The sequence below is a fragment of the Gadus macrocephalus genome, chromosome 14 (assembly GCF_031168955.1).
Source record: "Gadus macrocephalus chromosome 14, ASM3116895v1".
Taxonomy (NCBI): domain Eukaryota; kingdom Metazoa; phylum Chordata; class Actinopteri; order Gadiformes; family Gadidae; genus Gadus; species Gadus macrocephalus.
In genome coordinates, this window is record NC_082395.1 from 3,360,934 (window position 1) to 3,378,718 (window position 17,785).

The following is a 17,785-nucleotide window of genomic DNA, read 5'->3' on the forward strand; positions in this document are numbered from 1 at the left end:
ACACACACACACAGCCTGTTGCTATGACAACTATAGATTGCTGTGGCAACAACATCAGATACAAGGTACTGAGTCACTTCCTGTCTGGTTAAATCCTTCCTCTTTTACCCCTTATAATACGCGAGGCCAGGCCTTACAAGGAACTGCACACACACGTGCAATCTCTTACACGTCACATGCGTCGCACACACACACACACACACACGCACACACCGCGGTAGGAACAGCGAGGGCCAGAGTGATCTGTCCGTTGCCATGTCTCATGCAGCTGTTTCACCACGGAGTACACATGTGCGGCTGCAACAGCTGGACACGCCAGAGCCATCACGTACTGCGGTTATGCAACGACCGGCCCATCCCGATACATCCACACTACAGTCGGGATAAGAGAGGATCCTCTGCCCTGTGGCAGAGGAGCCAGCAACCCCGCCCCCTCATCTGACTCCGTCGCCCTGTGTGTGTGTGTGTGTGTGTGTGTGTGTGTGTGTGTGTGTGTGTGTGTGTGTGTGTGTGTGTGTGTGTGTGTGTGTGTGTGTGTGTGTGTGTGTGTGTGTGTGTGTGTGTGTAACGGGTACATGGACGAACTGATGCGTCTGTGGTCTGCGGGCGGCGGCCGTTTAGGAGGGCGTCGACAACCTGACGTGGAACGACACCCAGGCCGGCACCAGAGCTGTGTGAGTGTGCGTGTGTGTGTGTGTGTGTGTGTGTGTGTGTGTGTGTGTGTGTGTGTGTGTGTGTGTGTGTGTGTGTGTGTGTGTGTGTGTGTGTGTGTGTGTGTGTGTGTGTGTGCGTGTCCTACCTCTTGGCCTCTTCCAGGTGGCAGAGGTACTCGTAGGCCATGTTCTGCTGCCGCCTCTCGTCCATCTCCTCTGCAGTGAGACGCTCCACGCCATCCAATACAGCTGTAGTACACGCACACAAAGACACACACACACACACACACACACACACACACACACACAGTTTATATATGATTGATATGGAGGGCTTTGTCTTACAGATCTCTCTCCTTTCTCAGATTCTAATTGTGACTGCACCAAAACTGCGAGGAGTCGTTAGAAAAGAGAGTCGTCGAGTTGTTGTTATGATGTCCCCCGTCTTCACACACACACGCACACACACTTATGTCTGGAACAGCAAATGCCCTCTGCATGGGAGTATGAGCAGGCCTAACCCCCACCCCCAACCCCCCCCCCCCCCCCTCTGATAATTAGCAGGGAATCACCGTGTGCATTCCTGACGCAGTCTCCCAAGTGAAGCTCCCCCAACTGTCTGGATGTTGCATAACCTGCCACAAGTCTTCGCACATCTCCTCCAACCCCTCGGAAATTCTCCCCCGTACGTTAGGCGGCCGCTACACTTTCATTTTTTTGCGACTCAGTTATGCACCAGTAGGCCCTCAGTGAGGGACCTCGAATGAATCGCTCACAGTAATTAATGCACAAGGCTGAATGGGGCTGGGGAGAGAAAAAAAATGAAGGATAGTGTACCTACTAGCAGAGCTTAATTATGAATTCATTATTTAGAATCTCTGGGACCGTTTCACCGTTTTTAATATAATTGGAAGCCAATAGAGCTGTTATCCTCTTAAATTATGAAGAGGGGGATGGGGACATAGGGACGCAATATGAAGGGCTTTCCTTCATTTCTTGCCACATATTAAATGATGACCGATGCAGTACTGTAGAAATAAGACGGAACATTATAATTGACAATAATAGTATTATTTATTTTTTACTAGAATTAATAGACGCCATTACGAGCCTGTCACTTTAATAATCGGAATTACTATCACGCTTAAATGATTGGGACAGAAGACCATAGTTCTGGCTTTCTAGACAATGTGATTAAGGTAGAGATTAAGGGAGATGTTAAGGTTAAGAGAGGTTAGGTTTCACTGGGATATGGGAGGGCTGCCCTGGTGTACAGTCATTGAACCATCCAAACCCCTGACTTCTCAGAGAGACAACCTTTGGGTACAGCAAGACCATAATAAGTAACTAAAACTTTCTTGTCAAAAGTAGTCGAGTCTAAAGTTTGTAAATGAGTAACATGGAGGGCTGAGATACCTACTGCAGGCCTGCCTCATATTTCAGCAACAGTTATGAAAACACGGAAGTGAATGGTTCATGCCATGCCGAATTAAAATCGGATGAAACTTCTCCACAGTTAACAGACACAGGCCTACATGACACTCAAATACACTTTTAAGAGTCGCTGATCGTTTCGCAGGGAAAACCTTATCGTCAACCCAAACAGTATTCAGAAGTCCATTGAAGTCCAGAAGGTTGAAACTTTACTGCTCGGCATCTCAAGGAGAGAAAAGTTAAACTTACAGCCATATCTGGGCCGCAGCCCGTCCGCCTCGTCTGATGTGGACATCCTCTCCTGAGACGCGTTAAACTCCGCACTCCGCGGGGGGATCGATGCTACTTTTACGCAGCGTAAAGGAACACTTTTGGCTCACAGCACTTAGATGGGAAGGACCTTTCGGCCCTCTTGTTTCCTTTCTGTGCACACAGCTTGATTTGAGCACTTTTTTTTCTTCTTCAGACCTCACTGATGTCACTGGGTGTGTTCTTCCTAATCCTAAAGTATGCGTTTCAGAAAACACCCCTCGGCTGGGTCGCCCTGTCGGTGAAGCTGCAGACGCAGCGCCCTCTGCAGGCCGTTCTACTCCACTCCACCTGGTGTTCAGGTGGGGGATGACAATGGGGGAATTGTTTGGTGGCAAACAATGTTTTTTTTTTCGTCATCTATTGGATGTGTGGCAACTCAAAGAGTTTATTTGATGAATGAGGTCCTTATGAATTAAATCAAAAGAAGCTTCGTGCCCACGTTCCTACAATATGCCACATGAAGGCATTCAGGTGCGCTTCCACCCTCGCACGCACGGACGTGCGCACACGCGCGCACACACTCACGCACACACAGAATTACACGCACATACACTACATCCTGAGGTAGCCTATCGGAGGGAGACATGCCGAACGCGGTTTACAAGCCAAACGAGGTGAATCAATGGGCTGAAAGACATGAGAGGCGCTGCCACTCAACACCTGGTGCTGAGCGGCCGCACCCTCCAGAGACTGACCCCACCCTCCAGAGACTGACCCCACCCTCCAGAGACTGACCCCACCCTCCAGAGACTGACCCCACCCTCCAGAGACTGACCCCACCCTCCAGAGACTGACTCCACCCTCCAGAGACTGACTCCACCCTATTGGGACCACTGGCCGCATGCGTGGTTGGGGCGTAGCGCTTCAGGAATATGCTGCTCTCAAAAGCAACTATTATATCGATCCGTGTCCTGGTCATTTGGTTAATTCTGACATATTGGACCAAAATAATTATATCAAATAAAAAGGTTGTTTTATGAGGCTACTTTAATATGGAAACTCGATGTGTGTGTGTGTGTGTGTGTGTGTGTGTGTGTGTGTGTGTGTGTGTGTGTGTGTGTGTGTGTGTGTGTGTGTGTGTGTGTGTGTGTGTGTGTGTGTGTGTGTGTGTGTGTGTGTGCGTGCGTGCGTGTGTGTGCGTGTTGGAGACGGAGAGGAAGGGTTGGTGTGTCTGGATGCTGCGGGTACCCCCATCACCGTCCAGCCACACACTAAAGACACACTCGGGGGCTTCTACATTTATACAGCTCGTTCCCACGGGCGGGGCTGCGAGTTTATATAAGAGAGGTGAAAGTCTGGTGGTCTTAGTTAGATCGTCTCTGAACCGGCGACCCTTTAAACCTCCTTTATTGACTCCGTCTCTCTCTTGACGCACCGTGGCACCGGTGTGATGGACAACTCTGGCATGCTCCGTGGACTGCTCTGCCTTGGCCTCGTGGCCGTCCTCTGTCACGGACAGACGTCGCAAGAAGTTTCCTCTGAAGACTTTGGAGTAGACCGAAGCGACGTGGGAGCAGAGAGAGATTTTGTAAGTATGAGCTTGACCGTGATGGTGTGTTTTAATTAATAGTTAAAGCGGAGACAGCAAAAACTGTCTGAGAGTTGGAGCTCTGCTGTTGTTATAATCAGCCTTATTCAAACCATTCCTCGCCTCGTCTCACACCTGGCTCATCTTTAAGCTGTATGCACCCTAAGGGACCGCTGTTTCTCATCTCTTGGACACTTTCTGGAGCAGATCGAGGCGATGGAGCGCATTCTAGGGAAGATGCACGACCGCGTCTCGCCCCCAGAGAAGAGAGGCATCCAAATGGTAAATCCTTGTGTCTTACACAAGTGGAAACGCACAAGAAAACAACTTCTGGGAGCCAATTCTGGCAAAATTAGGTCCTTGTGTTTTTCCTGATGCATCATTATTCATTATTTGAGCTATAGCTCATGCATGATCAGCTTTAGTCAAATAATGTAAACATGCTCGCCTACTTGAAAGTTGTGTTCCTTTTCCATCCACCTATCAGCCTATATTATGTGTTGAACCGCTCTCTCTCTCTTCTGCTCTCTCCGTCGATATCTCTGCCTCTATAGAAGGTGATCTATTAATAAAATAACATTAGACATTAGACATATGCAAGATTTACAAAATAAAGGATTGTTTTATATCCAATGGACTAATTGCAAATATATTTCTTTAAATAGTAACATTATAACTAATGAAAAGTAGCCATAAACAATATATAGAATTGTGTAAGGCCAGAAATACTATATGCATAACGTGCGTATGATGTGCGTAACGTGCGTAATGTGCGTGTCTCCTCCTCGTGCCTCCTCCGTGCCGCCGTGACCTGGCAGTGCGGGATGGGCGACAGGTGTGCCATGAAATTCGGTCCCCGCATTGGGAAACTTTGTGACTGCGGCAGAGGGGCCAACTGCAACTCCTACCTCCTCAAGTGCATCTGAGCCACTCAACTCACACACGGAATCACCGCAAGCAACGGATCCGCAGCAGAGCATCCACAACCGGACCGCCAGTCCATCCATCACTATCCCCATCACCCCCATCTCCCCCCTCGCCGGGGGGCCTCTGCAGCCGCCACGCGTCGCAATTACAGTTCACTACTATGTCTTTGTTAATGCGTTGTGTGTTGTTACTCATCGACGTGTTTAAATGTGTATGGCTTTGTTGTCGTCGTCGTCGTCGTCGTCGTCGTCGTCCCCCTTTAAAAGCCATTGATTGTGCACATTTCTGATTGTTCATGTAGCATGTAAATTAGGATAAAAACATGAGGCCACGTTGCCTTACTTGAATTCCCTTCAGGTTGAACTTTTTTTATTTATTTAAAACACCATTATTCATTGTTGTTATAGGCCTGTAATGAAATGCTCGCTCTTTGATTTTTGGAGTCTTTGAAAAAAATAAAGATTAAAGTGAAAGTCAAAACACTCGTTATTTTTGCTAACACAATGAAGTCAATAAGGAGGCTGAGAAACGTTCAAGAATAACCATGGGCAAATTCAGCTGTTTTTAAGTCTGATATAAAATAGAAAAGAATAGAATATAGAAAAGAAAAAGCTATCTTTCTGCTTAAAGGAACGTTATGTCGCCAGTTGAAAACATTACAAGGCAGCATACGACATTAATGCAGTAAAGACCGTATGGATTAACATAGGACACAACATCTTTTTCTCTTTTTGCTTTGCAAAGTCAGGCATTACACAACTGTTGAGGAAGTTCTTAGTTTCTGAGTGCAATGTCAGCAGCTCATTGAATACACAGAATGAAAAGAATATTTTCAGGCAGTTTTTAATGTTCTGTTTACTAACAGACCAAACTCCACATACACCATACCTCCGTGGTTCCTGAAGATCTGGATCCTCTCCTGTCCCCTACCTGGCTCACAGACACTGTTAGCTGTTTATTTCCATACTGTGCAGCAAGCTGGAACCGCCAACTGTGACCCAAAGTGAAGCCATGGTTTCCAGCGTGGAGGTCTACATCTCTTTATAAACTAAAGGCCAATTCACAACATTTAAAAGCAGGGGGTAACCTTTATTTAAATGTGTTTCTCCAGAAAGCGAGCAATTGAAAAAACATAATCTGAGGTCCAGGTCTTTTATTATCGCTGCCATTAAAGCGAAGCACCTCATTTAAGAGCAGTCAATGAGCTATGTCTTCAGGGAGAGGGCCTGAGTGGCTATTCTACTTGTGGCCCATAGTAACCCTATGGTGCTTTCCCCGGTTTATTGCCTCAAACGTTTGGAAGGCAATAAAAGGAAGTCAATAGTGGGTCCTGAATTGACATTTTATGGTTGTTGGTTTTTTTTTGCAATGGATCCAAGATGCTAATATCGCAATATCATTAATACCAAAATCAAACTATAAGAGCAACACATTTGATTGCATATGTTGGCTTTGATCAGAAAAAAATATTATTTGTGTGGGTTCACTCTCTCTCGCTCTCTCTCTCTCTCTCTCTCTCGCAGTTCTTTCTCTCTCTCTCTCTCTCTCTCTCTCTCTCTGTTTCTCTCTCTCTCTCTCTCTCTCTCTCTCTCTCTCTCTCTCTCCTCTCTCTCTCTCTCTCTCTCTCTCTCTCTCTGTTTCTCTCTCTCTCTCTCTCTCTCTCTCTCTCTCTCTCTGTTTCTCTCTCTCTCTCTCTCTCCCTCTCTCTCTCTCTCTCCTCTCTCTCTCTCTCTCCCTCTCTCTCTCTCTCTCTCTCTCTCTCTCTCTCTCTCTCTCTCTCTCTCTCTCTCTCTCTCTCTCTCTCTCTCTCTCTCTCTCTCTGTTTCTCTCTCTCTCTCTCTCTCTCTCTCTCTCTCTCTCTCCTCTCTCCCTCTCCCTCTCTCTCTCTCTCTCTCTCTCTCTCTCTCTCTCTCTCTCTCTCCCCATCCCTCTCTCTCAAGACTATCTGAGTGAGGGCTACAATAGAAGCTGACATGTAGTGGCAGCTGGGACTCATGGCTCTGTTTGATCAGGTGACAATGATCATGTGAACACAATGTCAACCCAGTTACGGTGGTTCATCCATGCTTCAGCATTGTACCGATACTTGCTTCCTTAATTTCTACAGAGGTTCCCCTTCTCATTAACCAGGGTAACAGCGATATTGACTATAGCTACTTCTTTTCTCCAGCTAGTTTCCCTGGAGATGTTGCGATTGGCTGACCTATAAGCCCCTCAGACTTCACATGTATGAATCGACCTCACTAATGGGGAGAGGTGGAGAGAGAGAGACAGAGATGGATAGAGACAGGGATGGCATGATAGATAGACAGAGGGAGGGAGAAAAGAGAGAGAGAGAGAGAGAGAGAGAGAGAGAGAGAGAGAGAGAGAGAGAGAGAGAGAGAGAGAGAGATCAATTGGAGAGTGCATAGGGATCACTTGAGCTCACCATTCACCCTTTGACCCTGCAAGGAAACACCAGTGTGAGATCCCAAATGTTCAAATCGGTCCTCTATCATTACTTGCTGGTACTTTTCCTTTCTCCGCCTCTCCGGGCTCGAATTATCCGTACGAGTGAAGCATCATTCCAACAAAGTCAATTTAAGTCAGCCCCAAGTGGACTTGGTCTTGCCAAGAGTGAATCATTAAGTATTACTGTTTGAGTATCCTGAAATGAGAGTTTGTGATTTCTCAGGCGGACTTGGCTGTCTTTATTCTCAACAGACTCCATCACTCCACTGTCCCCTGCACCTCTCCGCCTTAACACTTTAGAATAACCCTGCTTTCTTTTTATGTTTTTGTGTAGTTCTTTATTTCCAGGACCTCATTAAAGGATTCAAAATAAAACAACAATTACATTTGCACATACTATATTAAACTTTAAGCATTATATTACATATTTGTCCATTAATCTATGCTCATCGGATGAAGGTGTATTTAGACTGTGACTATTCCCTGTGCCTCAATTAAATTGTGTACAGCACGTGAGGAATTTAAATTACATTGAGTTGTGTACCAATTACCCTTCTCTGTGATAAGGCCCTTTTTTTCGTGAATGAATAATGGGATTAGTCACAGACGGGTGTATCAGGGCCACAATACGGCCAGCTCATTATGTCAGCGGTTAACTGACCATGCACCAAAGTATTGAATTAACAACAAAAAAAATAACTACAAGGGGGAGTTCTGCAGGACAACTGATTCAACAGTTTTAAGGTTGATTGGGTCTAGTGTAGCCTACTGTATAGGTCACCATTCATATAGATACTAGTTCAGATCAGAAATGGTTGTTTGATATAAGTGTGTGGCAATGTGCAGGCTACAAGAACGCTAGGTGTCTTTATAGGTGTCTTTATAGGTGTCTTTACTAGGTGTCTTTACTAGGTGTCTTTACTGGGCGCCAACTATGCTGCCTTATAGGCGATCTCCCTGAGTGTGTGTGGTGATGGCTGGTTTAACCTGTGAACACTGATTACTCAATGTACAACAGGTGTGCAGCCTCACCCAGCCGCAGAGTCCAATCAGTCTGACTCGGGCCAGGTGAGGCTGCTTCAACCAGCCATCAACCACACACACTCCACAAAGTGCTTTCTGGAATACTTCAAAGTTTAGTTTCATTTCATTTATTGGTTACATTTTACAATAAAGGTACATTAATTGCAAATGCAGCAACGATCATTAACTAACTCAAAGCTTATTTACAGTTAACCAATGTGACTAGGAATAATTTACGAATGGTGTATATTTGTATTTACGAATGCTGTTCATGTTAACTAAGGTATTAATTAATTTATAAGGGTTGGAGTTCACCATAGCCACTAACCCTTACCCTTACCCTAAGTATAACCGTAACCCTTAACCTGACCAACAGGCTAATGCTATTCATTCATGTTTATTACTGAATTAAGAAATGTTTAATTAATATACCTTTATCGTAAGCTGTGACACATTTATTCAAACTAGTGCAGTGCCTGTTGAAAACACGCATGCGTCCGGGCCTATTGCCTGGCCTCTGGTATCGCTGCTTGCAGCTTTCTTGAGAACCACTCATCCGAACAACTCATCCAAACAACAGCCACGTCAAACGGCTGTCAAGAAAATCAAAGAATATTCATACATACATGTACAAACCTCCATGCATGCATTATCATTCATACATGCAAACCTAGATACATACATACATACATACATACATACATACATACGTACATACGTACATACGTACATACGTACATACATACGTACATACGTACATACATACATGCACACATACACATACATACACACATACACATATACACACATGGATACACATACACACACTCACACACACAGACACACATACACACATACATACATACATACATACATACATGCATGCATACATACATACATACATACATACATACACGCATACATACATACATATACATACATACACACACACATACATACAAACATACATACATACGTACATACGTACGTAAAAAACTTCATACATTCATGCATACAAACCTATATCCATACATATTAATTCAAGTTTGATGTTATTAAGGAACGCCTACATAATCCTCTCGTGGTGTTTAATGCAGCTTGGCATCATAATTCAGCTCCCAGCCTCTTGGAGCTTTATTGTTATTACAATGATCCATCACATCACACAAAGCCGTGGTTGAGTTATGAGATATTTTGTGCTCTATTACTTCGGGACGCTTGCCTTTCCTCAAAAGAACCATTTCAGGCAGGGAAAGTTGTTCTGCTAACGTTATGCTTCACTCCCCTGCACAGAAGCATCTGATTTATGACATTAGGTGCTAGATTGGATTGAGAACTTTGGACGCAACAGACCATATTCAGATTTTGAATGTCTCTTGCTGTTGTGCTTTGAGGAAAACAAGAGTTGTTTTGTTTGTTGTTTCCCTCTGTTCTCTAGTATTTGACGGTGTATTGGGACATGGGTATGGGGTTATAGCGGCTAGGGGGTTTGACTGCCAGCCAAAAGGTACTGGGATCAATCCCTGGAAGCAAGATGCCTGAACCAAACCTGCTTTTTAATGCCATGCAGTCGCTTTGGGAAAACAGTAAATATACCCTTATGGTCTAAGGTGCTAACAATTCAGCTCCCCTATAGGAGGTATGGAGGGAGAGAGGCAGTAGGTACCGGCCGGCTTCTCTGGAGCCGAAACAGAACATCACTGATCATCAACCTCTCTTTAAAACTGCATTAGAAATAAGATCACCGAAATGCACCAATAAAAGTTATTCAAAAAATAATAATATTCATGCGGTGAGTCAAATCATTGCATTACTGCATAGAAAATAAATTGACCTTGCAATAGCTTTATGAATGCCATTTTATCATTGAGGGAAACATAACGAAGGGCGAGTCTTAAAAGGCACTTATGTCTAATCTCTCTCTCTCTCTCTCTCTCTCTCTCTCTCTCTCTCTCTCTCTCTCTCTCTCTCTCTCTCTCTCTCTCTCTCTCTCTCTCTCTCTCTCTCTCTCTCTCTCTCTCTCTCTCTCTCTCTCTCTCTCTCTCTCTCTGTGTGTATCTGTCTCTGTCTCTGTGTGTGTATGTAGTACATGTTGTCCTCTGCCTATTGCCAGTAGATGGCACTGTTTACCTTTCAGCAGTAATAGAGATCAGTCATTTACCACATATACACCACATCGTTACAATTAAGCATCTGGTTTAAGGAACCTATAATTCCCTAAACCCTCATAATCCCTTCCTTAACATTCATCCAAAAGCATCTCAAATGACGCAGGTTTCAGTTTCTGAATTGGGAAGCAAAATGTTAATAAAGCAATTTGATTACTTCAGGATTTGTATGCTTTTATCTGTGGGAAAACACAAATATGATTCACCATCATCCTTAATATGCTTAGATACCAATGCCAACCCATAGAAGAGAGTGTAAAGGGCCAGCCAGTGATCTGTCACGTGTGCTCTGTTGGTTGCTCCTACAGCTATCTCTTCAAGTGGTGGTTTCTACCGGTCAACGCCTCTAATCAAACACATGGTTTATATCTGGTCCCCGAGCACAGGGGAGATTAAAGCAGGATACTAATGACCTCTTCACGACATCTCCATTACAAGGGAATTATTCTTCTGCGATGGTCAGACACAAAACCATTACACCTCAATATCTCTGTCCGTCGTCTGGTGATTGGTGACTAATGTGAATCATTACAACACCTCTAATAACAACTCTTGGTCGAAATGTATTATTCAGCGAGCCAAATTACTTCAAAGGCTTGTTGAGCAGTGGTTTTGCGACAGAAGGGGTATAATTATCGACCTTATTTCTGATCTGCTCAACGATAACATTTAAATCTCGTTATTAATCTCAGCATTAACTGCATTTAGCCTCAGACCCTTACCCACTTGGCCACTCCTTGCAAGGAATCTAAGAGATTATGATCTCAATATCTAATTGAAAAGATTTCCCAGGCGTTCAACTGCTTCGCTGTCGTAGAAAAAAACAACTGAAAGTAAGGTCACATAATAGATAATGTAGGAGGAGGATTCTGAACGAGATATCGTACAGAACCTCTCCATAAATCACAGGACTCTCCTCCCCTTCACCACAGATTATTGTTTTGCTGCTGGGTTGCGTGTCTATATGCGGTGGCTGACCTGACATATCCTCACAAATGAGCAAGCTTGATTTAAAACCTGATCGCATTTGCAAACCTGCAACATAGCGTTCATTCCTTTGGTCTTCCACAACTTGTCGTAAAACATTATGCCACATTCTTATTGCGCTCTGCAAACATCCCTGACCCATTTCCAGAGAGGCGGAGACGGCCATCATTAACCTGTATGGCTTTTGGTCTTCCTCAAATCTATTATTCATCCCTCAGAGATGAGTTTGATTTAATAGCCTTGATGTGTTCCTTAAGGCCCTGGTCCTGAGTTAATCCCGGGGATTTTAGGGAACTCATCAAGGGCATTCCGGCCGGCATGTCAGAATACAGAGAACACTCGAGTCACACTCTAGTTAGGTCCACTGGATGGGGGTGGAAGTGCTCTGAGCTATAGACCGTCATATAGCCTACCACCAAATACCTCCTCCTTTCCTTCAAGGCCATTATAGTGCTCCCTAGTAGCCTATTCATGATCAACCTTTTAGTCCTTTTTTCTTTCATTATTATAATCTTTCATGAATGCAATCCTGGTGATTATTTAATGTGTTATAGGCTACCTCATGAGATATGGGTTTCGACACAATGGTGATTTCTTCACATTGGCGTGCTTGTGAACGCACTGGAGCGTAAACTCATACTGCAGGCTAACAAAATATTCATTTTTTATATTTTTTAGCTCTTTGCTTTTTTTGGGGAAAAAACGAAAAACCCCGTGTGTATTGTCTTTCATTGTTGGTCTGCCTCCGCCCGTGGCCGTGTTCACTCCCACATCATAGCTGCTCTTTTGTCGACAGGTTCTTCAAAGCAGAAATTAATTCCATAATCCAGTCCGGAGAGGTGTGCTATTGTTCCTCTTCTCCTCATCAATTTATTTTTCAAATTCTAGTGTTTGGTCATCACTATGGAACTTCTCACCGTCACATAAAACCTTGTCAACATCGTTTAAAATATGTCTTTAGATATGTGATTCCAATGGATTTGACCGTGGCTGCAACATGCCTTTATTTTACATGTTGTATAATATGAAGTGCTTTAAATATGTTTTGATGCTCCTCTGCGTATGTGCAGACTTACACAAACACACACACACACACACACACACACACGCGCGCACACGCGCACACGCGCACACACGCACACACGCACACAGGCCTACAGACAACACGTCCGTGTGTACCAGTGTTTTATAAATAAAGTTGACTTGATGTGACAGTGACACGCAACGAGGAGAGATGAGGAACACTCCTATCGGTGTAGTACCAAGATTGTCCCTTCCTGATTTCTGCACACCACAATTATACAGAAAACACTGTGTATTACCGAAGCCCCAACCAGTGGCAGACAGAGGCATAAAGGTCCTACACTTAGAACCCTTAATTAGCTCATGATGACGCACAGAGGCACCCGAGAGGGTTGCGGGGTTGACAGGGATATCTTTTCAGGATATATCTTATAGCCTATACTGAACTCCCCTCTTCACAGCTATATAAAGCTTTCCCCAGGAAAGGGCGCAAGAAGACCCTCACCCCCGAATCATTTGCGTTTTGATGCTCGACAACATTGCTTGCTTTTCTTGGTTGATCTTTTATTTTCTTGGTTGATCTGTTCATCGTTTCCAAAACCTCCTCGTCACACCCCTTTCGGCGTGTTCTGTAAGTTGTGTAACACTGCGGTAATAATTAAACAGCATGGCCTTTGTTTTGACTCGGGTGCCCGGGCTTTGAAGGGCTTAGCAATATCGTTAAACGGTGGGAACCGGCAGGCCTTTTGAATTAATCATCCCTTCAACCCACTCAAGTGTACAAAAAATGAAACATTTTCTCCCTGCAACACGCAGTGGGTCTAAAGATAAACAGGAGAGCCCAGACGTAGGCGAGAGGGTCGACGCCCAAGGAGGGCAGTGTTACCGAGCATGTGAGGAGATTCATTCTGACGTGGAACATCAGCACCATCATCATCATCATCATCATCATCATCATCATCATCATCATCATCATCATCATCATCATCATCATCATCATCATCATCATCATCATCATCATCATCATCATCATCATCATGTTGCGTGCATTCATAAAAAATGCAGTTTGTTAAAAGGGAGTTAAAGGAGAACAAAGTGTTTCTTACTTCTGCCGAAAGTGTTATTTAATTAATTTATTTTCCGGCGGTGAGCTGAACTTCAGCGTGGAAAATCAATTAAATAAAGTGATGGGTAAAATATAGATATTCAGCCATTGTTGGCTTGTATTGGATTCCAAATCAATGCCAACTTTTTTGTATTCAAGCCATGAAAACGAATGATAGAGATGAACGGAAGCAGGGAAGGAGTGTCAAACACAGCGGCGGGTTAATGGCCCGGAGGTACCTCCTCCAATCATCGGGTTTTGAAGCACCTGCCTCCCGCTGTTTGACTCACCTTGTCAGCCGCAGAAGCGGGGCTTCTGATTGAGTGCCACCAGGGAGGAGGAGGGGGGGGGGGGGGGGGGGGGGGCGGTGTGATGGGGACATTTTCCTGACCCTTCAATCCTTCGGCCTCCCGCGGTGATCAATATCTGGGCTAATCGGTGGCTTTTGGTGTTTATCCCAGCGTGAGAATATTTTCTCAAGTGTGTGTCTATACTTTAAATTGCTCCAAACTATTTATATTTTGTTGTTAAAAAACTGAAAAAACGAGTAATCTTTACAGAATATATGTTGTCCGGTTTTGGTTTGGATGAAGGTCATGGCTCAAGGGAGGATGACCACACCGGCTAGAATGACGATTTAGATCACTGCCAACGTCTGGGATGTTTTTACATAAACCCATCCAGAGGATATTGCATTAGCATTAGGCTATACCCCGAGAGATATGGACGTGATATTGAATATGTTGTGTTTTTATTGAGTTTACGTAAGGCATAGCTGGAAGGACTTATTAAAATGCAAAGTGTTTTAATATGAGTCATCATCCAAATAAATAGTTATTATTTTATGCAAAGAGTTGTTTTTTCAAAGGTCTTGGATATTTTAGTTAGTCTATTTAAATAGAAAGAGGCGAACGAAGACTGCGTGTGTGTGTGTGTGTGTGTGTGTGTGTGTGTGTGTGTGTGTGTGTGTGTGTGTGTGTGTGTGTGTGTGTGTGTGTGTGTGTGTGTGTGTGTGTGTGTGTGTGTGTAGAAGGAACAGGAGAATACAACTTTACCTACAACTGCTTTGTGTGTTGTTTTCATGGAGTCTTACAGAAAAACCTTTGTCCAAATTTGAGATTATTTAATTATTATTTAATAGCGTTGATCAACGCTATATATTCCATCCAAGCAAATAAATAAGTGGAATCATTGAAGGGAAAGGTGGAGAATCCATCCCATTAAACACATGCAAACACATGCACGCACACACACACACACACACACACACACACACACACACACACACACACACACACACACACACACACACACACACACACACACACACACACACACACTGGGGAGATGACATGGGTTACATTGTGGCGGCTGGCATTGGAAACTAAGACCACGTTTAAATCTAAATTGTGTGTGTCAGCAAAAATGACTAACTTGTAGTACTGGGCATGGGTTGGTTGAGTGACTGGCTGGTCGCTTGGGTGGTTTGGTTTCATTGGTTTGTTGGCTCGTTGGATGGCTAGGTGGGCAGGGGTTATCTTATGTAAAATCCATATCGCGGCTTTTAATGGTCCCAATTCATTCTATGGGTCAAGTATGTTTTCTAATTCTATTCTCTTGTTGCAAACTTTGTTATCCTTTTGGACGGGGTCACCATGATGTGTACAATGCCGCCTGTCATCCCATTCAATAGATGACTGAGGCACGACGCTCAGCAGCACAATGTTAACTTTCACATGTTCATAAATGATGTGAATTGCACATTTCTATCACCCTAATGCTTACTCTAGTATTTCTAAAGAGAGGAGGAGAGAACATTTAACGCCTGTGTTTACTGACTGCCTGTATCGCGATTGACTTTGGATGTCTCTATTAGGCTCCTAATGAAGCACCACTCCTTAAATGCAGCCCCTCACCCTGTCCCAAACAGAGCCCCCTGGCACTTAGCTCCGTGCGAACAGTGGAGAGGCTGATTGACCGACTGCGTCTCAGGGCGTGGAACAGCCTTGCACTAAATGACAGAGAGGTGCTGATACTGTGTGGCCCTGTTGAAGAAGTAACGCGACTGTGTTCACCTATCCCTACCTCTTGTTTAATTCTCTCCCTTCCTTCTTTGACATGATGTTATACTGTTGATAACTCTCTTTGTGCTTTTCTTGTATGTATCTTAAAACTCTCTTATTGCATATATATGTTTGTTTTATTTTATTATCATTGTAAATTCTAATTTATGTTATATCTGTGTTATCATAAAGTCTAACGATGTATGGACAAATGCAAATGATGATAACAGACTCATCCCTCATCGTTGACATACTTCTTACCACAATGGTTCAGTGTTGACTATAACCATGTCAGCAGAAGGAAACTGTGAAAAAGGATTTCCCTAAGGGAACCACAAATAAACTAACTAACTAAATAACATGACTCCTGTTATATCACGTATCAATATAGGGTACAGAGGGTCACAGCTCAATCACAGACATGCACAGACACACAAACAGACACGCACACACACAGACACTCACACCTATTCAACACACTTTTTTGCACTGACAACGTGAAATGCAGGGCCTCTAATGAACCTCACCTTCGTGTCCCCAGAGGCCGTGGATGTTTTCTTCTGGATGCTGCCCGGAGACAGCAGCCTCAGTGGAATCCACCGTCATTATTCCGGTCCACTATGGCTTTCCCTGCTCGGAATTGCAAAAACCTGGGCACACAAATGAACATCATTATTTGTTGTTATCGGCATAAAACACCAGCCATCTAAGCCAAAACACCGGCAGGACGGTACGACGGTGTGTGTGCGGTGTATGCAAAGTACACACGTCACGGTCCCGCTTCTTCCTTTCTCATGGGGTGGTGTTTGGCCAGGTAAGGACAGGATCCGGAGGACAGATGATTGCAATGCTTATGGCTGCGCGGTTAATGAAGTGCTGTGTTGGGAATAAACCGTGAGATTGGGGTCCAAGTCATTAAAAAAAAGCCAGGGAAGAGGAATGAGTCATGCAGCCACCAGTAGAATCAAAGCCTGCGGGGTCTTCCAGCGCCCCGGTTCTGCCAATAGGAGAGAAGGAGAGGAGGAGGAAGAGGAGGAAGAGGAGAGACACAGAGAAATACCAGATCAAAGCAATGGCATGCTGCCCCTTCGTGCCGCCGCCCGCACTATGGATAACTGGGTGCAGCAGAATTACACAATCACAATATTCCCTACACCCACTTGGGTTTTAAAACTCTGTAAGGACTGTTCTACGCCCTCAGCACGGAGGCTCTTTATTTAAACATTTGTCTCTCTGATGAGATTGTTAGAAATGTATTTTCACAAGCAGATTACTTCCTCTACGTATTTGGAATGATGCCTGATGGGGAGCTACGGCCACAGTACTCAGTGACGCGTGGATTGGAAATACATCTGCGATGACAAAGCTGAATGAATGACTGAATGGTAAAGCTATTGCAGCATAATGGTAATGCCATATGCTGTGTTTAAGCATGGGGAATAAAGTTCATTGAGATCAACTATGCGATGAAGATGAATTTGCAGTTAAACATATGTTGGCCTATGTATTTCGTTTCTAAGTCATATTGTATGTGCTCCCTGTATCACCTATCAAACGAGAAGATTAAAACCATAGCAACAGTAAATAATCAATAAAATCAAACCTTTGTAATTTTTCAATAGAAAAAAAGTAATCAGAAATGTTTTTCTTAGGTTTTATAATTGGTTTCAGGATTACTCATTATAGCTATCCAAATACAGGCTTTATCTTCTGTTGCGTCGTTGGATTTCGAAGAGGGGCAACTTTGGAGAGATTTGCCCAGCAACTTTACGCAGTGACTCATACGCGGCAGCTCTTACGCATGGAAAAAAAATCGAAGGACGAGGTGGAGCAAGAAGTAGACGAAATCTGAAGAATCAGATAAAAGCTGTTTGGGGTGTGAAGACTGGGTATATTTGGCAGGACTTTTGGGAGGGGATAGACTATTTTCGGCACGATCCACTTCTACGTCTGAAACCATGGAGAGCTCCAGAGTGTGGACCAGAGCCTTGGTCTGCGCCGTGCTCCTTTCGGTCGTCCATGGAGCTGATCTTTATAACTCGGAGTCGGAGGAGGACCTCAGCACCAGAGCCTTGCGGGACTTTTATCCTAAAGGTCCAAACTTGACCAAC

The 17,785-nt window shown here is 44.2% G+C and overlaps 3 protein-coding genes across 3 annotated transcripts in view; 2 read left to right on the forward strand and 1 right to left on the reverse strand.

Moving 5' to 3' along the window:
- Nucleotides 1–2,587, reverse strand: part of iqgap1 (IQ motif containing GTPase activating protein 1) — a 36,040-nt gene extending 33,453 nt beyond the window's left edge. The window contains exons 1-2 of the mRNA XM_060071354.1: nucleotides 2,337–2,587; nucleotides 800–902 (exon numbers count right to left, since the gene is read on the reverse strand). Coding sequence (XP_059927337.1) covers nucleotides 800–902; nucleotides 2,337–2,382 — 149 coding nt within the window. The 5' untranslated portion in view covers nucleotides 2,383–2,587. The remainder of the gene's footprint in view (nucleotides 1–799; nucleotides 903–2,336) is intronic.
- A 1,081-nt stretch (nucleotides 2,588–3,668) lies between these two features.
- On the forward strand, nucleotides 3,669–5,334 carry cartl (cocaine- and amphetamine-regulated transcript-like). Its single transcript, XM_060071332.1, has 3 exons — nucleotides 3,669–3,927; nucleotides 4,135–4,209; nucleotides 4,746–5,334. The coding sequence occupies exons 1-3, from the start codon at nucleotides 3,790–3,792 to the stop codon at nucleotides 4,851–4,853; spliced, it is 321 nt and encodes a 106-aa protein (XP_059927315.1). The 5' UTR covers nucleotides 3,669–3,789; the 3' UTR covers nucleotides 4,854–5,334.
- Nucleotides 5,335–17,440: 12,106 nt separating this feature from the next.
- cart3 (cocaine- and amphetamine-regulated transcript 3) overlaps nucleotides 17,441–17,785 on the forward strand; it is a 1,641-nt gene continuing 1,296 nt past the window's right edge. The window contains exon 1 of the mRNA XM_060071792.1: nucleotides 17,441–17,785. This exon is cut by the window's right edge and continues 12 nt beyond it. Within this exon, the coding sequence (XP_059927775.1) occupies nucleotides 17,633–17,785 (153 nt within the window). The 5' untranslated portion in view covers nucleotides 17,441–17,632.